Consider the following 24,485-nt stretch of genomic DNA (forward strand, 5'->3'; position numbering starts at 1 on the left):
ATGGCCCGTTCTCTGACCTGGCGCTGGTGCCCCTGGTGCCTGACGGAGGATGAAAAGGCCGCAGCCCGCATCGACCAGGAGATCAACAAAATCCTCCTGGAACAGAAGAAGCAAGACCGGGCCGAGCTAAAGCTGCTGCTGCTGGGTGAGTCGGTCCCGGCCTGGGCACGGCGGGCAGCGGGACCAGGAGGGGGGGAAGACCCCCAGCCTGGGTTGGACGCCTCCCACGCTGCACCCATGCTACCCCCCAGGGCCAGGGGGAGCTTGGGGACCCATGTTCCGGATGAGAAGACTGAGGCTCAGAGAGGCCAAGTTGCTCACCCTGCGTGTGAGTGCTGGCCCCGGGCCCAGGCCTGTCCACTGAGTGGGGCATATGCCAGAGCAAGAGGTGGCTGAGCCGGGCAGCCCGGCGGGGCCCAGGCTCCTGCCCGGCAGGCCCAGCACGCCCTACCTGCCTGTGTCATGTCCCGGGAATGACAAGCTCAGGTGTGTAAACGGCCCTGGCTGGCAGGCCCACATGGGAGGGGCCGGCTCGAGGACTCGCCCGCTCCTGTCGCCCTAGCAGGGGCCAGGAGGGCTTGTCCAGGGTTGGCTCTGGGGCTAGCACTGATTGGTTTGTTCATTCGTTCATTCATTCATTCAAGATTTACTGGCTGGCTGGTTAGCTCAGTTGGTTATAACTCCCGGGTTAAGGGTGTGGATCCCCTCACAGCAGCCAGCTGCCCCCACCCCCCAAAAAAAGAGAGAAAAGAAAGAAAAAAGAAAGACGTGCTGAGTAACTCCTACAGACGCAGTGGCAAGTGGTGGAAAATACCTCTGCCTCTGCGGATCTGATTTTCCACTGAGGAGGCTGGACATGAAGCATGTAAACTCAACCAAATAAAATGATTTCCAGTAACAAGAAGAGCTGGAGGGAAAACAAAACGGGGTGAGGGGGCAGGACTGACTGGGGAGGCCCTGGGGTCCGTGTCCACAGGACGGGGGGCTGGTGTGGAGATCTGAACCTTGACCGTGGGGTTACAAGGCTACGCTCTGACCAGCCGAGCTCACCAGCAGCCCCCGGTAGCATCGTCAGTGAAGCCATCTGATCCTAGAAGGTTTTTAGTAGAGAATTTAATTTCTCTTATATTTCTATTCGATGTCTCTAATAGATCAGCTATTATTATGTTTGTAATATATGATCTATTAATATATGCTATTGATTATTTTAAATAAATAGGGCTATCGAGGTGATGTAATTCTTGAGTGAGCTTTGGTCATTTTTGTCTTTGAGAGAGTTTGTCCATTTTGTCTAAGTTGTTCAATTTACTGGCATAAAGTTGTTTATAATCCTCCCTCGTTATCCTTTGATGGTCTGTAGGGTCTGTAGTGATGTCCCCTCTTTCTTTCTTGATATCGGTCATTTGTGCCTTTGCTCCGTTTTTCTTGATCCATGTGGCTAGAGGTGGATTGGTTTTGATGATCTCCCCTTGAGCATCTCAAGTTCATTCATCCAGACCTCAGGGCCCTTGCACCTGCTGTTCTCCCTGCCAAGAGCTCTCAGCATCACTCCAGCCTTTGCACAGCGGGTCCTCTCCCTCCATGCAGGTCTCAGGCCATGTGTCACCTCCTCAGAGAAGTCTTCTCTGACTACCCTGGCTACAAAGATGGCTCTATCACGGTCCTTCCTTTTTCTCTGTTTCATTTTTCTTGACAGCCCTCACTAGTGGTTGTTCTGTCAGGCACTTACTTGTTTAGTTGTTTACTGTTCATCCGGTTATACAGCCAATAACACGAGGGTAGGGACCATGTCTGTCTTATTCACTCCTGTGTTTCCAGCATCTGGCAAAGATATACAGTAGATGCTCAATACATGCTTAAATGAATGGACAAATAAATGCGTGAAAGAATGGATGAATCCTGCTTCAGGATTTCCCGCAGACATCGCACCACACCGTCCTGGAGCTGGGAAAGTCCCCACCTGACACCACTCTGAGCACTACTCAGTTAGCTCCAAATCAGCAAGCCCCTTCCAGCTCTGGTAGTGCTATGACTGTGGTTAAGACCACCCCCAGCCCAGTTTTGAGAGATACCTCTACATCTGTCCATCTTCTTGAAAAGAGAAACTGAACCCAAAAGTTACTCATTTTTTTTTTTCTGGAGGCAGCTGATCCTTTTGAGGAAGATGGCAGTGGGGGTCAGGGCCGGAGGGGCTGGGGTGGGTGTGGGGGGTGTCTGTGCCTGACAGGAAGTAGAATAAAGCCATGAGAAAGCCAGCTCTGTCCTTAGCATTTTGAGGTAGGTACTACTAGTATCCCCAGAGAGGGAAACTGAGGCCCAGAGAGGTGGTGCGACTTGCCTGAAGTCACACAGGTGGGATTCGAACCTAGAATTCTGGTTCCAGAGTCTGTGTTCCTGACTGCCCTGTTCATCTGCCTCGGGGATAGAAAAGCCACAGAACCCCAATGACAGGTGGTGAAACTGAGGCCTAGGCAGGCGGCAGGATTCGTCTGGTGTCAGCAGCCGGTCTGAGTCAGAGTGGGACTTAGAAGCTGAGCTCCTCGTCCCCTCTGGCTTCCTAAGCTTGGCTTGGTATTTCCCCAGCAGCCACGTCTCCTGGAGCAGATGAGGTGCTGGAGTCCCCAGGGACAGAGCTGGCGAGGGCTGCCTCGTGATGGCCAGGGCTTGGCACGGCTCACCCGCCTTCTTCCTGGCATCTGCCCAGTTCTACTTCCTCCTTCATCCTCAGGAGGAAGCAGCCACTTCCTGTCTGGGCTGCAGGGACTTTGGGGAGTTTCCTAAAGCAGATATGTCCCGCCCTCCCCCCCCATTTCTGCCCAGGAGCAGGGGATCGAGGGGCTGGAGAGGCTCCAGTGTCCTTCGTGGCTTCAGGACAGTCACGGGCTGCAGAGAGGAGGCTCCGGGGAAGTTTTCAGACTGAGTTATGACCCATTCATGAGTTGCAAAAATCTGTGTTGTGGGAGGCAAGCAGGATTTTTTTTTTTTTCTTTAATGAAACAAAGCAGAAGAAAAGAGGGAAAGAGAAAAAAAAAAATCAATGCGTTGCAACAAAATGAAGTTAGCGTTGCTGGGTGTGACTTCAGTTGGTTCTCTGCACTTTTGGGGGAGACCAAGGGCCACTGGGAGGGGCGGGGTCAGAAGGCCCAGTCCCCTGTCGTTGGTCTCAGTGCTGTGTCCAGAAGCACCCAGGGGAGGTGTTGAGCCCCCAGTATCCACAGAAACATCACATTAACTAGCATTTGCTGATGCCTGGCGCAGCCCAAGCAGCCATGTCCCATTTTGTTGGTGAAAGACTCATAAGGACCCGAGTTTACTTCCCTGCTCCCCCACTAGCTGTGTGGCCCTGCATGGATCACTTAACCTCTCTGATCCCTCGTGTCTCCTCTGCAAATGGGAAAATAGTAGGCATCTGTGAGGATTGACTGAGGATACACGGAGCCCCTTAACCCAGGACCTGGGAGATGGTAAGACTTAAATGACGCTCATTGTGATTTTTTAAATTGTATTATTCAGCCAGGGTAAGGGCAACTTCCAGGTATAGTCATTCAAAAGCTCATAGGCTCTGGATTCAGGCAGGACTGGGTTTGAGTCCCAGCTTGGACACCTACCAGTTTTGTGACCCAAGGTGATTGCTTCCGCCAATCTGAGACTCAGTTTCCCCCTATGAAAATCGAAACCAAGCGTCATCCCCCAAGGCACGGGCCAGGTGGTACGCATCGAGCTCATAGCTCACCGTGAACACTCGGTCAAGGGCAAGCGAGCTCACGGACACCTCTGGGGTCCCCAAATTGCCAAGGCTCCGAAAACTGGAAGGGCTCACCAGGTTTCTCCTTGGGTGCCTCGAAGGATCTGGTGGGAGGATGTTTGTTTATCTCATATTGTACATAATCAGATGTTCCGCTGCAGGAATATGAGTGAGGTTGACGCGTCCCTAACCTAAAATGCAATAAATTCTGGAATCTGAGACACAGACAGCCCACCCTGGAGAGTTTCAGACTGTGGACTTGTGGGTGCTTTTTTTGTTGTTTTTAGGAAGCTTTTAATTTCAGAATAATTTTAGATGCCCAGAAAAGTTGCAAAGATAGTCCCAAGAGTTGCTGTCCACTCCTCACCAGCTCGCCTGTTGTTAGCATCTTGTGTGAGCACCGGGCTTTTGTCACAACGGAGCAATTGACGTGGTGTATTACTGTACGCGACTCTCAGCTACACTCCAGACTTTGTTTGATTTGATCCATCTTTCCACTCAGGCCTTTTCTTTCTGTCCCAGGATCCAATCTCACATTGCATTTAGGGTTTTTGTTTTTGTTTTTTCCTCTTTCTTTCTTAAATTTTAATTTCGAGGCCTGGCTCTTTAGCTTACTTGGGAGAGCATGGTGCTGGCAACACCCAGGTCGTGGGTTCAGATCCGCTACCCGCCCCCCCCCAAATTTGTTTTGAAATAATTTCAAATGTATAGAAAAGTTGCACCTGGATTCTTCTGCAAATGTTAACATTCTGCTACATTTCCTTTATTCTTCTCTCTCCATAGATAGATAGATACGCATATATAGGTATAGACTAGATACATATGCATGAGAGTACTTCAAAAAGTTTGTGGAAAAATAGAATTGAAAGCTATTATGAATCTTTCCACAAACTTTTTGAAGCACCCTTATATACACTCTACATACGTAGTATCTACGTATATGCTTGTAACTCGTATAATGCATAATTGTATCTGTGGTTTATTATACATTTATATATTAAACACACACACATGTTTCTCAGAACCATTTTGGAACAAGTCGCAGACCTGATACCTTTTTACTCCTAAATACTTCAGTGGCTGCCAGTCCCACTGAAAAGCAAGAACTGCAGGACGGTGATGGAAAGCAGGGGACCGGCATGAAGCCCCCCTCCCCAAACTGCAGACCCGATTCTCATTTTGCTGGTTTGCAAGTATTTTCTTGGGCCTTGAGTCCAACAAACTTGACCCCTGGGGAAACTAAGGCTCAGAGAGGGGTGGTGGCTGCCCCCAGACCTGCCACACAGCCATCAGATGTGCCTGGTGCTGAGCAGTGCTGGGGGAGCTGGGAGACCAGCCCTGGGATGGGAGTGGGGGAAGGGGGTGATGACCTCCTGCCTCCCCGCCTTCCACAGTCCTCCTGCCTTGGCTCCTATTTCCTCTTTCTGGGCTCCAACCAGGCCACTCCCTTCCTTTTTTGCCCCTGTTTCATTTCCTTCTGCACTAACCCTCTACCCTTATCCCGCGGGAGGCGGGAAGGACTCCCAGCCCCCCTTCCTATCCTTCCCATCCTATCTGCATGCCAGTGTCCCCCAGAAGCTGGGGTCGGGGGGAACACGATGCTGAATGAGCCTCCCAGCCTCGCCCCTCCCACCTGTAAAATGGGCATACTGTGCCCATTTTGCAGATGAGAAAACAAAAGCCCAGAGCGGGGGAGGGGCGGTCTTGGGATTTTGGAGCTCAGACAGCAGGGAGCCAAGCCTTGGCCTCTGAGCTTCTAGTCCTGGGCTCCCGAAGATTCCTGTGTTGTTATCACAGACCCAGGGCCGGCTTCGTGGGTGTGCACCTGGGAGGCCCCCAGAGCCCCCTCCTATCATCTGCACCTGGCCCTATAAATTCTGTGGCTGGCTCTGCAAGTTCCGCTCCCTGTTCTGTTCGGCCCATCGGCAAGGCCACGCGATCTTGTCTCCCAAATATCTCTCGAGTATGTCCCCTTCTCTGCAGCTCCATGGCGGCTGCCGTGATCCACCCCCATTCTTGCAGTCACTTCTGCCTGGACCCCGGTTCCCACCCTTGCTCCCCACAGCCTGTCCTTCCTGCAGCCGCCAGAGGGCTCCTGTGAGCACCTGAGTCAGGCCCCTCCGTCCTCTGCCCACAGCCCTCCACAGCTCCCACCTTCCTCACGGTGAAAGCCCAAGTCCTCCCGCAGCCCACCAGGCCCTGCACGACCTGCCCCGTCCCCTCCCTCCCCTCCCCTCTTCCCTCCCCCTCGCTCACTCTGCTCCAGCCACACAGACCTCCTCGCTGTTCCTCCAACATGCCAGGCCCGGCCCTGCCTCAGGACCTTTGCACATGCTGTTCCTCTGCCAGTTGTGCCCTTCCTCCAGATCTTGGCTCAAGAGCGACCTTCCCAGTCTTCAGATCTCAACCTCAGAAGTCTCTTCTGCTCAGAGGCCCTTTTTGACCACTCAGCTATAGTAATCACTTACTCTTTTTTTATTAAATTTTTTTCTTTTATATTTAATTTTCTAATTACTTTTATCCTCTTTTATTTATTTCCTAAAAGTTTCTCTACATGAAATTATTAAAGCAAACAGTAACAGTCATTATTATTATTAATATGGTAAATCAGAATAATATAGAACACTTATGCAGCTCTTACCATGACGCTAAGCCAGGGATAGTCAGTACACTTCTTCTGTAAAGGGTCAGATAGTTTCTGCTTTTTGGGCCAGACAGTCTCTGTCAGGACTACTCAGCCCTGCTGCAGCCAAGGATGCTGCATAAACAAATGGGAGGGGCCGTGCGCTGATAAAATTTTATTTCTGGACATCGAAATGTGAATTTCGTGTAATTTTCACCTCTCGCAAAATATTATTTTGGTTCTCTTCAATCTTTTAAAAATGTAAGAACCATAATCATAAAAAGTATTAGAAATGGCAAAACGATACAAAATATAAAAACTTGCTGGACATACAAAAACAGGCAGCTGGCTGGATTTGGCCTGCAGGCCCCTGGTGTGAGCATTTTAGTATTAACTCACTCGACCCTCACGTCCGTTCAGCAGGCGGCGTCTAGGGCAGTCCACATTTTACAGATGAGGAAACTGAGGCACAGAGCAGTGAAGTCACTCGCCCAGGGTTACAGGACAAGGCCCTAGCCATGCTGAAATTTGAACCCAGGAGGCCTGGCGATGGGGCAGGTTCGACCCGCACTGGACGACCTGGGGTGTCTGGCGGTGGCAGGAGCCCCTGTGCAGGGCTGACCGCTTGCGTGGCCTTGTCTCCCCAGGGCCCGGCGAGAGCGGGAAGAGCACGTTCATCAAGCAGATGCGGATCATCCACGGGGCCGGCTACTCGGAGGAGGACCGAAAGGGCTTCCGGCCGCTCGTCTACCAGAACATCTTCGTGTCCATGCGGGCCATGATTGAGGCAATGGACCGGCTCCAGATCCCCTTCAGCAGGCCCGAGAGCAAGGTGAGCTTCCCCAGCCTCTCCACGCGGGCCCCAGGGTAGGGCTGGGTCCCCTCGGGCTCCCAGGATTCAGCCCTGATCTCCCAGGGCAGGACTGTGACTCCCCTGCAGACTGGGCATTTTAAACCACTCTTCTGCTTTGCATGCTATCCTGGGAGTCCTGCCTGATGTCTTCCTTCCTGCAGCAGCCACAGCATGATCCCCTGGTCTGCCCTGCACCCCACCCCACACACCATCGGTCACCACCTGGGCTGAGTCTGTTTCCCCATTCTGTCTGGGCACCGCCCCTCCTCTTTGTCCCTGCTGGCCCAGCTCAGAACTGTCAGCGACGCCCCCCCATATGCACCTGACCACAAACCCGGCCTCCCCCAGGGTCTCTCCCCACACCCCTCATCCTGATAAATGCTCTCCCAGCAAAAATCTCGGCTTCCTTGTTAAGAACACCCATTGGATCCTCCATGCATTCCAGGCAAGTGGGCACCGACATGCTTCCCGCCTCTGTTGTTTTCCCCCAAGGGACCCCCAGCACAGAGTTGCCTGGGATGGGTGTCCTGAGTCCTGCCGGGCCCTGCCAGGACAAGGCAAGGGATGCCACAGGGTGCAGGCAACATATCACCTTTCTGAAATCTGAAAGCTGCTGAATTTTGAATCCACGCTGGTTCAAGGACTTTGCACAGGAGATTGGGGGGACTCCTAGTACCCACTTAGGAAGATTATATGAGAATGCGGTAACTTAAAAGCACCTAATGCTCTCAAAACAGTGACTGGAATGGAGAATGGGCTTCATACGTGTTAGGAGGTGGTACGAATACTTAATCCTCACAGCGGCTCCTTTCTGCAAGCGTCCTCATCCCCATTGTATAGATGAGAAAAAGAGGCTCGGAGAGATGAACTAATTTGCTCCAGATACACAGTCCACAAACAGAAGAGCAAAGTTCTCACTATCCAAACTACCAGCCTGTACTGGCTTTTTGAAAAAGTACCATTTTAAAAATCAAGGGCTGGCCAATTAGCTCAGTTGGCTAGAGCGTGGTGGTGATAACACCAAGGTCAAGGGTTCGTATCCCTGGACTGGCCAGCCACCAAAAAAAAAAAAAAAAAAAAAAAAAAAAAAAAAAAAAAAAATTGAGATATAACACGCGTGCAAAAAACGACATAACTGACAAGCTCAGCAAATGGTCACCAGGCAAATACACATGTAGCAACCACCAAAGACAAGAAGCAGAATGTGTCCTGAGAGGCTCCTTCCCAAGGAGTAACCACTACCCCCAAGGGTAACCACTATCCATCTTCTATCACCATAGATTGGTTGCCTGTTTATTTTGTTTATTTTTTATTTTTTTATTCCTACATAAAGATGACCGGTAAGGGGATCTCAACCCTTGACTTGGTGTTGTCAGCACCACGCTCTCCTAAGTGAGCTAACCGGCCATCCCTATATAGGATCTGAACCTATGGCCTTGGTGTTATCGGCACCACACTCTCCCGAGTGAGCCACGGGCCGGCCTGGTTGCCTGTTTATTTAATTTCTCATAAATGGAATCGTACAGCATATTCTCTTACATGTGGCTTCTTGTGTTTAACACCATGTCAGTGACTCATCTGTTTTCGTGGGCGTAGCTGTGGTTTGTTCATTTCCACCGTAGGAATATGCTGCTATTTCTTTATCGACTCTATGGTTGTTGGAAGTGTGGGTCATCTCCAGGTATATTATGAGAATATGTGCATTTCTGTTGGGTATCTACCTAGAAGTAGATTTGCTGGGTCATAAGGGATGTCTCTACTCAGCTGTAGTGGGAAACACCAAAACTGTTTTCCAGGTGGTTATACCAATTCACACTGGCGCCTGCGAGCAGTATGGGAAGTTTCAGTTGCTCCACATTTTGTCAGCACTTGACATTGTCTGTTGTTACTTTGTAGCCATTCTGGTGGGTGTTTGGTGATATCTTATGGTGGTTTCAATTAGTATTTTCCTGACTCATAATGAGGTTGAGCACCTTTTTATGTGTTTGCGGGACACTTGGATATCCTCTTTTGCGAAGCACCTGTGCAAATATTTTGCCCACTGTTTTCATTTGTTTTTGTTTTGTTTTATGCACATTCTTAAAAGTATTGCATGTCAGATTTTTTCTTACTGATTTGTAGCAATTTCTTTATATATTTAGATATGAGTGCCTTGTTAGTTATAGATTTTTCCTGTATTTTCTCCCCATCTATAGCTTGCATTCTCACTGTTTTCATGGAATCTTGATGAATAAAAGTTCTTAATTTTTATGAAGTCCAATTTATTGATCTTTTATGATGTTTTTTGCTGTGGCCAGTTTAAGAAATAGTTTTCTATCCCAAGGTCATGATAAAATTTTGTATTGCTATTTTTTAGGAGACATTGTTTCACATTTAGATTTACATTCCACCTGGAATTAATTTTTGTGTAGGGAGGCAGGAATTAATTTTCTTTCCTTTCTTTTCCCCATGTGAATGTCCAATTATCCCGGCACTATTTATTGAAAAGACCATCCTTTCTCCTGCTGTATTATAGTCTTGCTTTTGTGATAAATCAAGTGTCCACGTGTACTTGGATCTATTCATACTTGCTATTTTATTCCATCTTCTATTTATCTACCCTTGAAAACAATTGTAGCTTCCAAGTATAGTCTTGAAATTCACTAATGTACAACCTCCCACTTTCTTTTTATCCAGGATTACTTTGGCTACTCTAGGTCCTTTGCATTACTATATAAATTTTAGAAATAACTTGACACTTTTCTCTCTCTCTCACACGCACACATCCCTTTGTGGGATTTTGGTTAGAATTGCATTGAATCTATAAATCAATGTGGGGAGAATTGACAGCTTAAAAATACTGACTCTTACAGTCCATGAACATGGTATATCACTTAATTTATTCAGGTCTTTTAAAATTTTCTCTTAGCAGTGTTTTGTAGTTTTTCGTGTAGAGGTCTTTTAAGTTCATTGTTAGATTGATATATATATTTATATTAATCAGTATATATATATATATATATATATATATATATATATATATAGGGAGTCTGAATATGTTTGAATATATTTGATGTCTTTTAATGCTATGGTAAATGGCATTTCTTCTTATTTATTTATTTGGCAAATGGTATTTAAATTGATTTCCCCCCCCACTGGTTAGCAGCTAGCATACAGACACAAATAATTGATTTTTGTGTGTTGACCTTGCTTTCAGGGACCTTGCTAAATGTGCTTGTTTATTCTAACAGTTTACCTCTAGAGTACATCAGATTTTCCTTTTTTAGAATTATGTCAGCTGCAAATAACTGTAGTGTAATTTATTCCTTTCCAAACCTTATATCTTTAATTTCTTTTTTCCTGCCTTATTGCACAAGCTAGCATCTCAGTACAGTACTGATTAGACATAATGAGAGAGGACACCCTCTCTCACTCTCCATCTCAGAAGGAAAGTCTCCTGCCTTGTAAGAGCTTCAAAGGACCCACATCCACTTCATTCAAAGCATGTTAAGATCTAATCAGAGCCTACTTGGAATATAATTATTCCTGAGAATTTTTAAAAGGCTGTTGACTCTCATTTTTGCTTTTAAAATTATTATTCTTGTTGATTGTCTCTGTTTTTCAAAATGTTGGAGCCAATATATTTTCAGGCTGTGTATTAGTTTTCTCAGGCTGCCATAACAAAGTATCACAGACTGGGCAGCTTAAACAACAGAAATGTATCTTCTCATAGTTCTGGAGGCTGGAAGTCTGAGATCAAGGTGTAGACAGGGCTGGTTCCTTCTGAGGTCTCTCTCCTTGGCGTGTAGACACCGTCTTCTCCCTGTGTCCTCACATGGTCATCCCTCTGTGTTTGACTGTGTCCTAATCTCCTCTTCTTATAAGGACACCAGTCAGATTGGATTAGGGTCCATCTTAATGACCTCAACTTAATTCCCTCTTTAAAGACTATCTCCAAATACAGTCGTGCTCTGAGATCCTGGGGATTAGGACTTCAGCATATGAATTTGGTGTGGAGAGGCAAAATTCAGCCTGTAACATGCTGCAAACTTTTTTGTAGTTCCCTGATCCTATGCAGAGGTTACCCAAACATCCAGGCATTACCCATTTCTGCCCACAGACACTCCATGTTCCCCAGGCTCACCAGCCTTTACCCACACACACTCAGATGTTCTCCACACACAATGTAATTATGAAAGAAACACATATCCACTATGGAAAATTCAGACACTGCAGGGAAGCACAGATGGGGTTGTGACAATCTCAAATTCCTTTCCTCGTGGCCCTGCTGGGGCCAGCCTTAGCCTGGCCACCCAGACTTGGTGCAAAAGGCCTGAGCCCATGGAGGCTGATGGGGAAAATGTCTTGGGACATGGCCTTTGTGTGCGCCCTGCCTGAGGCACAGGGATGGCCAAGTTGGCACCCAACAATGCATCTTTGGTCGTGGGACCCCAGATCCTGCCCAGGACTTCTTACTCCTTTGGCCCCCTAGCCAACATCCAGAGAATGGTGTTTGGGGCTGATGCTTAAGAAGTGCATGTATAACACCGACCTGGCCACACACACTCATATGCACACTTACACATGCACATACAAATGCACACACGTGCATGCACAAGCACACACACACGCCCCACATATACACATGCACATAAATGCACACGCCAGCACCCACATATAAATGCACACGCATACGCATACCTACGCACACACCCAAATGTATACAAGCATGCACTCATGTACCCACAAACACATGCCCACACCGACACACATCTGCGCACATGTGCACACACAAGCCCACACACGTGCACAAACACAGAGTCCATCGCAGAGGTCTGAACAATGCTGGTGCCTGGATGGAGCAGAAGTCACTGTGGGGAACCTGCTGGGGGACCCACTCAGGGCAGATTGCTTCACTGCTCTGTGCCTCAGTCACCTAATCTGTAAAATGGGGACAACCCCATAGTGACTTGTGTCAGAGGAGTCAATGAGGCATCAAAAAGCCACTCCATGTAAAGAGCCAGCAGGCTCCGGACACTTAGAAGGTGATCAGTACCCATGGGTGTCATTTCCATCCTGCACACGTGTCCTCTGCTGCCGCTTGTGCTGTGGCCTGTGCCCTTGCCTCTGCAGATCCGTGCGTGAACAGATGAAGGACTAATCAGAGGCACAGGGGCCATCAGACGGGTTTCAGGAGGGCAAAGAAGGCAGAGGGAGAGAATCTGCTTGAGGGAGAGGCAAGGGGGGCTTGCAGAGATGGGGGGCAACCTCACTCCAACAGGCTGCCCGACTGGCCCTGTCTGTCCGTCTCCAGCACCACGCCAGCCTGGTCATGAGCCAAGACCCCTACAAAGTGACCACGTTCGAGAAGCGTTACGCCGTGTCCATGCAGTGGCTGTGGAGTGATGCCGGCATCCGGGCCTGCTACGAGCGCAGGCGCGAGTTCCACCTGCTCGACTCGGCCGTGTAGTGAGTCTGAGTCTTTGGGCGTGGGCTCGGGAGCGTGCGGGAGGGCTGAGGGCAGAGCCGGCACCGGGCACGCTGGAGGCTGAGATGCAGCCAGTGTAGGCCCTGCCCCGGGGGTCCAAACCTGGCAGAGGGGGCCCCAAGCTGACTCCAGACTGCGGGAGATGCTGTGGGCACTGACTGGCTGTGGGATGGTCCTGCTGTAGGGTGGTGTCCTCCCTGGGGCGACCCTGCCGGAGGGTGGTGTCCTTCCTGGGGTGATTCTGCTGTACAGTGGTGGTGTTCTTGGGGGTGCTGTTGTTTAGGGCATGATATTGGATGTCCAGGGTGATTGGGTGGCCTGGGACCCCCTTCTCAGTCTGTCTCTGTTCTTGGGGCACTGTCACCTTTGGGGTGACACCTGTCTGAAGGTGATGCTGCTCCCCAGTGAGGCTATTCTTGATGTCACACCATCCTTGGGGTGAGGCTCCTTCTCGCCCACACTCCACTGCCTCATGGGGGTGCTCCTGGCCACCTGCAAACCCCAGAGATCCCGGCCCCTCCCAGGGGGCTCTCCTTGCCCAGCAGGGTCTCGCGGGGCCCCATGTGGGGCTCTGGGAAGCATAGGGAGGCTGGCTGCAGGGCCGGGCCTCAGGGCTTCTTGCTCCATAGTTACCTGTCCCACCTGGAGCGCATCACCGAGGACGGCTACGTCCCCACGGCCCAAGATGTGCTCCGCAGCCGCATGCCCACCACCGGCATCAATGAGTACTGCTTCTCCGTGCAGAAAACCAACCTGCGGTGAGCGCTCAGCCTGGGGTGGGGTGGGGAGGGCGTCCTGCAGGAGGGCACAGGAGCTGGGCCCTGAAGGACGACTAGAAGTTTCCTAGTCCCGGCCCTCAAAGGGCTTCCAGGCTGGAGGAGGCAAAGTCGGACACAGACACCTCCAGCCTTCCCCACCCCTCCCACAGCATGGAGTGAGAACTGGGACCTGGAAGAGCCCAGAGTGTGGCACCAGAGCTCCAGAAGGAGAGGTCTTCCTGGAGGAAGGGACATTGGTATTGGGGTATTGAAGGGTGGATGGGAGTTCGCCAGTCCCAACCCTTCAGGGGCTGCTGGGGAGGAGGAAACAGAGGCTCTGTGGTCAGGGCTATGCCAAAGGGACAGAGGTAGATGGTGGAGCCAGCAGGTGGGGGTGATCATACAATGAAGTCATTTGGGACAGGATGAGTCTGGTGTGCCTGGGAGCATCTGGGAGGTGGCCAGACCAGACGCACACAGGTGCAAGCTGGAAGACAGAGGGGTCGGTGCAGCAAGGGGTCATCCAGCAGAGTGATGGCCAGTGTCAAAGGTCAATGAGAGGTCAAGAAGAACACAGTGAAAGACGACTCTCTGATTGGCAGTTAGAGGGTCGTTGATGGCCTTAGTGAAAGCTGTTGCCATGGGATGGTGGCAGGGAGCTGAGGAGGGGTGCAGGGCAATGCCTGAGAAAGACCCCTGTTTGGTCCCTCCTTTTCCTGGATCCCCCAAACATGCTCTTCTGCCTCTGCAATAGTCCTCACCAGGCAGGTTACTAATCTGTCCATTTACCATGGGTGTCCTCCACTAGACAGAGAGCCCCGCAAGGTCAGGAGCTGAGTGTGATTCTTCTGCTTTAGTCACCAGCACAAGATCAGAGTGGAAGTTGGTAAATGCGGGTGGATGGTTGAAAAGATGGAAGGGAATGGATGGGTAGTAGGTGGATGGGTGGATGGTAGAAGGATGAGTGGATGGGTGTGTGGGTGGGTGGATAGATGGGTGGGTGAATGGGTAAATGGAAGGATGAGTGAACGTGTGGATGAGTAGGTGGGCAGGTAAATGAATGGATGGATGGATGGTTGTATAGATAGATAAATGAGTAGAAGGATGGATGGTGGATGGATGAATAGATGGATGGATGGTGGATGGATGAATAAATGGATGGATGGTGGATGGATGGTGGATGTATAGTGGGTGGATGGTGGATGGTGGATGGATGGATGGTGGATGGATGGTGGATGGATGGATGGATGGATGGTGGATGGGTGGGTGGATGGTGGGTGGATGGTGGGTGGATGGTGGATGGTGGATGGATGGATGGATGGTGGATGGATGGATGGATGGTGGATGGATGGATGGTGGATGGATGGATGGATGGTGGGTGGATGGGTGGATGGTGGGTGGATGGATGGATGGATGGTGGATGGTGGATGGATGGTGGATGGATGGATGGTGGATGGTGGATGGATGGTGGATGGATGGATGGTGGATGGAAGGGTGGATGGTGGATGGATGGTGGATGGATGGATGGTGGATGGATGGATGGTGGATGGATGGATGGGTGGATGGTTGGTTGATGAGTGGATAGATGGATGGTGGATGGATGGTGGATGGATCGATGGATGGTGGATGGATGGATGGATGGTGGATGGTGGATTGTGCATGGTGGATGGTGGATGGTGGATGGTGGATGGATGGTTGGTTGATGAGTGGATAGATGGATGGTGGATGGATGGGTGGATGGTGACTGGATGGTGAGTGGATGGTGGAAGGATGGATAGTGGATGGATGGATGGGTGGTTGATGGGTGGATGGTGGATTTATGGTGGATGTATGGTGGGTGGATGGTGGGTGGATGGTGGATGGATGGCGGATGGATGGTGGATGGTGGATGGATGGATGGTGGATGGTGGATGGATGGTGGATGGATGGATGGGTGGTTGATGGGTGGATGGTGGATGGATGGTTGGTTGATAGATGGATGGTGGGTGGATGGGTGGATGGCGGATAGATGGATGGATGGTGATGGATGGATGGTGGGTGGATGGGTTAAAGTTTAGGAGTGAAGGTAGAGTTTGGGGAAGTCCAGAGGAAGGCCGTGCTAAGGAGGTGATTTTTAGGTGAGGAGACTTGAGAAGTTCTCAGCTGAGGAGAGGGGCTAGTGAATGGAGCAAGAGCTGAGAGGAAACTGAGACTGGAGACAGAGCTGATGCCTGAAGCCCCTCAGCCAGCATGTCACCAACCCCACACCTGTCTGTCTGCAGAGCCCCACTCTCGATCACTGCTCCCCCATCCCACTCCAGATATGGGGGTTTGAGGGACTCTGAATACGTGTGAGAGGGGTTGGTCTCAGGGATCAGGAGAGGAAGACACCAGTCATAACCCAACTGCTGAGTCACCGGCCTTGGATTCCCCTCCTGTACAGGGGTCAAGTCCCTTCCCGCTTTGAGGTTTCCGGCCTGGGCTCAAAGCCTCCACACCAGCCTTTCCTGAGTCAGAGTTGCACCCCCAGGGAAATGATGCACAGATTGTTATCAGCGACCCACACTTCTTAGAAGAGAGAACAAGGAGGTGGGGGAAGGGTCAGGCTTTTGTCGTGGTGTGTGGAGTGGCAGCTGGTCTTTCTCCTAGGCCACAGACGAGGGGCTGGTGCTTGCTCTGGAACAGCCCTGCGCCCACCTGTGTGGCCGCTGGATACTCCCAGGGCCACTCAGAACACAGTGGCCCCATTTCACTGATGGGGAAACTGAGTCCTGGACTCATTTGGCCATTTCCTCCCGGGGCACCCAGCCAGAAGCAGAGTGGACCTCAGATCTCTTCAACCTGCCACCTTCCACCGTGGGGTAGAAAGCAGGCGGGCCAGTGTAACCCAAGCTTGGGAAAATCTCCTGTACTCCCTGCCTCTCAGTTTTCTCCTCTGTAAAATGGGCATGAGATTAATTTCTGCCTCCTGGGGACGACATGAGATAAACCACTAGAGGCATCGGCCCAGTGGCAGTCACGAATTCTTGCTGTTGCTGTTACTGATCTTGGAGTATCCCTGATGTGACTGGGGTCAGGTGCCACATAGTGGGGTCCTCATTAGGCCCGAGCTCTGAAAGGGGGCGTCCCGGTTGCCCATAGGATCGTGGACGTCGGGGGCCAGAGGTCTGAGCGCAAGAAGTGGATCCACTGCTTTGAGAACGTGATCGCCCTCATCTACCTGGCCTCCCTGAGCGAGTACGACCAGTGTCTGGAGGAAAACAACCAGGAGGTAGGTGGGTACAGGGCCACCGTGTCCTCCACTCTCCTCCTGTTGGCCCAGTGACACTCATCTGAGCAGGGAGCTCTGTGGCTGGAAAGGCCCATCCTTACTTTTTTTTTTTTTTTTTTTTTTTTTTTTTGCTGCTGGCTGGTACAGGGATGGAACCCTTGACCTCGGTGTTATTAACACCGTGCTCCACACACTTAGCTAACTGGCCAGCCCGCCCTTGCTCTTGAAAGGTCCTGTGTGTGCCTGGCCTGGCTTAGAGCTTTACCCTCTGCCCTTTTGTCGTTAGCCTGTTGCATCCTGAAACACAGACCCACAAGCATGTGTGTGGCCGGGACCCCAGACACACACACACACACACACACACACACGGAAATTCCTGTCCGCGTGCTGGCCACACCAAGGGACAGCTGGGTCTTGTCTCACCCATTCATAGATATGTCCTCTGCTGAGTCATACATACCTCCATGGTCACACGGGCACATGCATGCATCAACTTTGTGCCCAAATTTCCTCTTTTTATAAGGACACCACTCATATTGGATTGGGGACCACCCTACTCCAGTGTCTGAGTGTCCCTCTCAGAGTGTCCTGTGGCTGCCATCACAAGTGACCATAAACTGGGGGACTTAACACCACAGAAATGTATTCTCTCCCAGTTCTGGAGGCCAGAAGTCTGAGATCAAGGTGTTGGCAGGGGCGAGCTCTCTCTGGAATCTCTGGGGGAGGATCTTTCCTGCCTCTTCCAGCATCTGGGGGCCCCTGGACATCCTTGGTGTCCCTTGGCTTGTGGCCACATCACTGCCATCTCTGCCTCTGTCTTCACGTGGACTCCTTTCTTCCCAGTGTTTGTGTCCAAATTTCCTCTTCTCAGAAGGACACCAGTCACTGAACGTAGGGCCCGCCCTAATCTAACATGGCCTCATCTGAATTAATTACATGTTCAATGACACCATTTTCAAATAAGTTCCACTCTGAAGTTCCAGCTGGACATGAACTTTGGAAGGACACTCTTCAACCCAGTATAGGTGCACACAGGCAGCTAGGCACCCCGAAGTGTGGGCACACCCCATCTGACCCAGCCGGCAGGTAGGGCCAAGGCCAATCCCGTGGATAGTTGGCCAACAGCCCCATCTCCACGTGGGGGAGGGTCTCCTGTTGGGGCCGAGCTGGCCTGTTGGAGCAAGGACCTGTTTCTCCCTGCAACACAGAACCGCATGAAGGAGAGCCTGGCCTTGTTTGGCACCATCCTGGAACTTCCCTGGTTCAAGAGTACATCCGTCATTCTGTTCCTCAACAAAACCGACATTCTAGAAGAGAAAATCCCCACCTCCCACCTGGCTACCTACTTCCCCAGTTTCCAGGGTGAGTGGTTCTAGGACGTTCTATACCTTTCCCCTTCCAAAAGCAGCTCTCACCTAGCTATTGCTGAAAAACAAACTCTCCCCAAACTTAGTGGCTTACAGCAGCCATTTTACTTTGCTCATGACTTTGTGGGTCAGGAATTTGGGAGGGGTTGAGCTGGGTAAGTTTGTCTCTGATCCGTGTGGGTGTCTGGGATTGGAGATACATTTCCAAGATGGCCTCTTCTGCACGTGGCTTGGGCTTCCTTACAAGATGGCTGTCTCGGGGTAGACAGACTTCAGCCCAGGTGGAAGCTGCTTCTCATGACCAAGCCTCAGATGTGTCAGAACGTTACTTCTCTCACATTCTATTGGTCAAGCAAATCGCTCAAGCCAGACCAGATTCAAAATAGGAGAGGGAGGGAAGCGATGGCCACCATCTTGAAGACAAGCTGTCTTCATTTCCTAGGGCTGCCGTAACAAAATACCACAGACGAGGTGTCTTAAAACAACGGAAATGTATTCCTTTACAGTTCAGGAGGTTAGAAGTCCAAAATCAAGGTGTTGGCAGGGTCGGTTCCTTCGGAGACTCTGAGGGAGAATCCATTTCATGCCTCTGTCCCTGTTTCTGATGGTGGCCAACGCTCCTTGACTTGTAGACGCATCACTCCAATCTCTGCCTTCATGTTCAAGTGGCCTTCCTCTCTCTATGTCTGTGCATCCTCTTCTCTTCTTATAAGGTTACCAGTCACCGGATTTAGGGCCCACCCTAATTCAGTATGAGCTTATTTTAAGTTTAATGACATCTGCAGACGCTGTTTCCAAATATGGTCTGAGGATCTGGGTGGATAGGAATTTTGGGGGACACTGTCCACCCCAGTATACAAGCCACCGTGGTAGATGAAGCCCTTAGTGCATGCCTGGCACCTGGTCAAGTCAGTAAACATAAGCTTTGGTGAAGTCACCAGGATTTGACCCCTGGTCTTGTCACATCTCAGAGCCCATGAGGCCAATTTCAGTCAATAACACCCACAAGACTCAGGGTCTGGGAGAGAGATGTTGAGTTGCTGCAGGATGGAGACCTGGACTTCTGAACCCCCTTCCCATCTGAGCAGCCCCGGGAATCAAGCCACGGCTTAGAGGATTTGAGAACAGGATAAGGTGGATAGTTTTGAGGGATTTGTCTTTTATTCAGGTCGATGGGAACCCCCAGAAGTTATCCTTCCTCCCGGGACAAGTGACCAGAACACCCTTTGCCAACTATTGGCTCTCAGCCCTTCCTTCCACTGTACTAAATAATATTATGACAATAATAATAATAATAATAATAATAATAATAAAACAATAGCAACAGTTAACACATCTACCACCCTGATGGATACACTCTACCTGGCTAAGTTTAATTCTTACTTAAAACCCCTGTGCAGTAGGACGTATTCTTCTCACATTATAGAGATGGGGAAACAGAGGCACAGAGTGGTGCAGTCCCTCACCAACAGTCACAAAGCTGTGAGTGGCAGAAGCAGGATTTGAACCCAGGCTATCTGGACCTGGATGTGGAAACACTGGCCTTAACCACCAAACTTCCCTGCCAATTCTGAAAGAATGTTGATCTCTCACAACCACGAAGGCTTCTGTTGAGTAAACACCGAGACCTCTACACAATGTTGAATCTTCACAACAGCTTTATGAGGCTAGATCCTTAGTTTACAAATTTTACAACTTTACAAATTTTACAAATGAGGATCCTCATTTTACAAATGAGGAAACTGAGGCTCACAAAGCTTACAGAAATTAACCCATTAGACAACCCAACCAGTGAGTCACAGAGACACAGGAGTAGCGCTCCGGAAGCCCTTACCTGACCTTGTGCTTTCACTATGTGTGCATTGAGCTCCCCAACATGCCTCACCAGGGCAGCCTCCCAGGCTGACTGTGGGCACTCCCTTTTCCTCTTTGGGCCTCAACTTCCCTATCCGCACAGCCCTGCAGCTCCCACTTCTCCCAGCTCCATGCCCAGCCAAGAGAGAGGGTCTTTCTTTAACCCAGTTCTGTCTAAAGTCCCAGAGCTGAGTCTCATTGGTTCATTTCAGGTCATGTGACTCTTGCAAACCTTTGATGCTCCCCTTGGCTGGGCATGAGTCATGTGACCAGCTATGATGACTAAAGATGGCATCAACCCAGAAAGGACAGTGGGAGAATTTCCCAGATCTTTCCAGCCCTGGTTATGGGGAAGAGGGTCTCCGGAGCCCCCTTATGTCCCAAGAGGGAGGGTCCTGACTCCCCCTGTCCCACTTCTGTCCCTGCAGGCCCCAAGCAAGATGTGGAGGCAGCCAAGAGGTTTATCCTGGGCATGTACACCAGCATGTACACAGGCTGCCTGGACGGCCCCGAGGGCAGCAAGAAGGGCCCTCGCTCCCGACGCCTCTTCAGCCACTACACGTGTGCCACAGACACGCAGAACATCCGCAAGGTCTTCAAGGATGTGCGGGACTCGGTGCTCGCCCGCTACCTGGACGAGATCAACCTGCTGTGACCCAGGCCCCGCAGGGGGCAGGTGGCACCTGTGGGCAGGTGGGTGGCCAGAGTGGCCCCCAAATGCCCCTCCTGTGGCTCCAGCCTCAGGCCCGGGTGGCAGGAGGCCCATTCGTGAGCGAGGCGGAGGATGGGTGGCCCGCCCCCTCTCCTCTCTGTTTTTCACCAGGACAGCCCCCCTGAGTTCCCCTTCCTTTGACTCAGTTTACCTCCTTTGAAAAGGAGGGAGCAAAGTGGTCCTTTGGGATGCCAGCGTGTAGGAAAAGGTGAAGAAATCAAGGATCGAGGACTTGGGTGGGTGAGTGTCTCTCAAGAGCCCCACCTCTGGGCATGTGACCTCCTGGGCAGGAGTCTGGGAGTGATGTGGTCTTTCAGGCGCCTTCTGGAGTGGATTGTGGGGTCCCCTAGTGGACAGGAGGAGGAACTCCCTTCCGGAGGGCATCTCCCAGCCTGAGAATCAGGGTAGGGCAGGGACTTGCCTTTGCCAGGGGGACGAGACCCCAAAGAAACGCTGTCCCTTTCAGTGTATCCTGCCCCGGTTTGCAGACGAGGGAAACAGAGGCCCGCAGGATCCCCCTCCTTCCCAGGCTGGGGGGCCGAGCATGCTGTATCGTAACAACCTGTATTTATTCGCTCACCTTCTGCGGGGCCCCTTGTGGGGTAGACATTAAAGAAGTGACATTCTGGAGACCTGTGATTTCTTAGGTGCCATGTCGCCAATGTCATCTTTACCCCGCCGCCACGTTCCCTTCTCAGGTTACCTTCCCCAGGTGCCAGCAGCTGCAGTGGGGAAGGAAGAAAAAGTTCTACCTGTTATCCGCCCACCCGCGTGGGGCGCGGCACCTGGAGCTATGGAGGACAGTGCTCACTTTAAGCCACAAGGTGGAGCCCCGCCTCTCTCCCCAGCTGGGGGGACATTTGAGCACACCCCTCCTTTGCTACTCACCCAAAATTCTAGCAGCAGCCCCCACCCAACTTTGATCAGGATGAAGGCGTTATGGCTTCACTTACTCTGGATCACGGTTTCCCACCATCCCCAGGGCAGCCCTATATAGTGCAAATGGTTTCATCCCCATTTTACAGATGCAGAAACTGAGGCACAGAGAAATGGAGTAATTTGACCAAGGTCAGACACCTGGGAGATGGCAGGGCCACAGTTCTATTCATTCATCCAACACATTTGTTTTTACTTAAAAAAAAAAAAAATAGACCTTGTTTTTTAGAACAGTTTTATATATACAGAAAAATTGGTAAGATAGTATGAAGAATTCCCATATACCCCATATCCAGTTCCCCCCATGATTTACATCTTCTATTAGTAGGGTGCATCTGTTTACAATTAATGAACCAGTTTTGATACATTATTATTAACTCAAGTCTGTTGTTTATTAGGATTTCCTTAGTTTATCTCTAATGTCCATTTTCTGTCCCAGGATCCCATCCAGGACCCCACATGACATTCAGTCATCACGTCTCTTTAGGTTCCTCAGGGCTGTGATGGTTTCTCAGACTTTCCTTGTTTTGGGTGCTCTGGACAGTTTGGAGACGTGCCAGTCAGGAATTCTATTCATTTCCTAGGGCTGCTGTAACACATTGCTACAAACTGGGGGGCTTAAAACAACAGAAATTTATGCTTGCACAGTTCTGGAGGCCAGAAGTCTAAAAGCCAGGTGTGACAGGGCTGCGCTCCCTCCAGAGGCTTTAGGTCCTTCCTGCCTCTTCCAGCTTCTGGTGGCTCCAGGTGTCCCTGGGCTCATGACCACATCCCTCCAGTTTCTGCCTCCATTTTCACACAGCTTTCTCCTCTGTGTGTGCCTGTGTCCAAATTTTCTTTTAAAAACGGTAGTCACATTAGATTAGAATCTACCCTAATGACCTCATCTTAAACATATCTGCAAAGACCCTATTTCTAAATAAGTTCACATGCACAGGTACCAGGGATTAAGACTTTGGTGTACTTTTGGGGGGCCACGTTTCAACTCATAACAGGTATTTGTAGAAAGTCCCTCATTTGGCATTTGTCTGACGTTTTTCTCATGGGTAGATTGGGGTTATGGGTTTTGCAGAAGACAACCACAAAGGCGAGGGCCACGTTCATCACATCGTATCAAGGGTACAGGCCATCAAATGACTTAAGAAATAATATTTCCTTCAGTCATCTTGATTTAAAAAATATTTCAAACCTATTGAAGTTGCAAAACAATTACAATGAATTCCCATATACTCTTCATCTAAGTTAGGGGTTGGCAAACTACCAGTACTTGTGGGCCAAATCTGGCCCTTTGCCTGTTTTTGTAAATAAAGTTTTATTGGCACACACCCCCATTCATTTATATATTGTCATGGTGGCTTTTGCTACAATGGCATGGTTGTGACAGACTGGCCTGCAAAGCTGAAAATATTTACTATTTGGCCCTTTGCAGAAAATAGTGCTGATTTCTGAGCTAGATTCACCTATGATTAACTTTTTGCTTTGTAATTCTCTACAAACATACCTCAAAATATATTCTATATTCTTTTTTTTTTTGCTGGTGGCTGGCCAGTATGGGGATCCAAACCCATGACCTTGGTGTTACCAGCACCACACAGTCCCAATATTCTATAGAGAATATACACATTTTAATACTTTTTCTTAATTTTTTACAAATAATTTGTTTACCCTTATTAACTCCAAAATACCATGAATTTCCTAAGAACAAGGATCTTCTCTTATGTAATCAGAGGGCACTGGTCAAGTTCAGGAAATTTAGCATTGACAATAATATTATCGTATATACAGCACAATGAAAATGTCATTAATTGTCCCAATATTGTCTTTTTAAAAACTTTAAAAAATTTCTTTTTTTACAGTGGTCAAATATGCATAACATAAAATTGACCATCTTAACCATGTTTAGTGCACAGCTCAGCAGCATTAAGCACATTCACGTGGCTGTGCAGCCATCACCACCGTCATCTCCAGAACTTTCCCATCTTCCCAAATTGAAACTCTGTGCCCATTAAACACTCACTCCCCATCCCCCTCCCCAGCCCCTGGCACCCCCCATTCTACTTTCTGTCTCTGTGGCTCTGATGACTAACTTAACTTGAATGTCCCAGCCAGTTATTTTGTAAGATGTCCCTCAGGTGGGTCTGTCTGATGCTTCCTCACCATCAGATTCGGGTTATACATTGTTGGCAGGGAAGTCACAGAAATATGCATCCTTCTCGGTGCACTATATCAGGAGGCCCACGATGCCCCTTTATCCCATTACTGGTGCTGTGAACTTACACTGCTTGATTAAGGTGGTATCCATCAGGTTTCTCGAGTAAGACATTTTTCTCTATGTAATTAATACATTAATAGATAAAATGAGTTAATAAGGCACTGATTAATCTGTAGCAAGATGCTTTGAGACTCTGTAAGTATCCTGCACCTGACAGACTTCTACCCCATAATTTTAGCATCTATTGATGAATCTTGCCTGCATCTGTCATTGCTATGATGGTTACATACTTATGACGTACTAAATGCCGCTGAACTTAAAAATGGTTAAAATGGTAAATTTTATGTTATGTATTTTACTGCAATAAAAAAAGCCAGCCCATAATGAAATAGAGAGGCAGCAGTGTCACGATGACAATGATAATAGCTATTGTTTTCACAATTTTTGCTTTGTAGCAGGCATTGTGCTAAGTGCTTTACACATATTATCATATTAGGAAAACCTAATGTGTATGTTTGGTGATTTTCTAACTCTGCTATTTCTTTCACATGTATTCATTGTCATCCTACTGTAAAGAGAACTTCCCGTCCCCCTTATGTATTTGTTTCTATCTGATTGCATGTTAATATCCATGTGGACTCACTGACGTGTTATAACCCATTACATTCATTTTGTTTTTGTTGGTATTTTTTCATTATTTTTCCTCGT

The 24,485-nt window shown here is 49.5% G+C and overlaps 1 protein-coding gene across 1 annotated transcript; it reads left to right on the forward strand.

Annotated features, from left to right (window-relative positions):
- GNA15 (G protein subunit alpha 15) lies at nucleotides 1–21,259 on the forward strand. Its single transcript, XM_063112048.1, has 7 exons — nucleotides 1–145; nucleotides 7,016–7,200; nucleotides 12,515–12,669; nucleotides 13,318–13,446; nucleotides 16,567–16,696; nucleotides 17,905–18,058; nucleotides 20,346–21,259. Exons 1-7 carry the CDS (start codon nucleotides 1–3, stop codon nucleotides 20,570–20,572), a joined length of 1,125 nt encoding a protein of 374 aa, XP_062968118.1. The 3' UTR covers nucleotides 20,573–21,259.
- Nucleotides 21,260–24,485: the final 3,226 nt, after the last annotated feature.

Source organism: Cynocephalus volans, chromosome 10 (assembly GCF_027409185.1).
Source record: "Cynocephalus volans isolate mCynVol1 chromosome 10, mCynVol1.pri, whole genome shotgun sequence".
Taxonomy (NCBI): domain Eukaryota; kingdom Metazoa; phylum Chordata; class Mammalia; order Dermoptera; family Cynocephalidae; genus Cynocephalus; species Cynocephalus volans.

Excerpts from the sequence above, each read along its gene's own strand:
- GNA15 (XM_063112048.1), top strand. The coding sequence starts at position 1 with ATGGCCCGTTCTCTGACCTGGCGCTGGTGCCCCTGGTGCCTGACGGAG. Across the intron at positions 7,201-12,514 it reads TCAGCAGGCCCGAGAGCAAG|CACCACGCCAGCCTGGTCAT; the intron begins GTGAGCTTCCCC and ends GTCCGTCTCCAG. Across the intron at positions 16,697-17,904 it reads TGGAGGAAAACAACCAGGAG|AACCGCATGAAGGAGAGCCT; the intron begins GTAGGTGGGTAC and ends CCTGCAACACAG.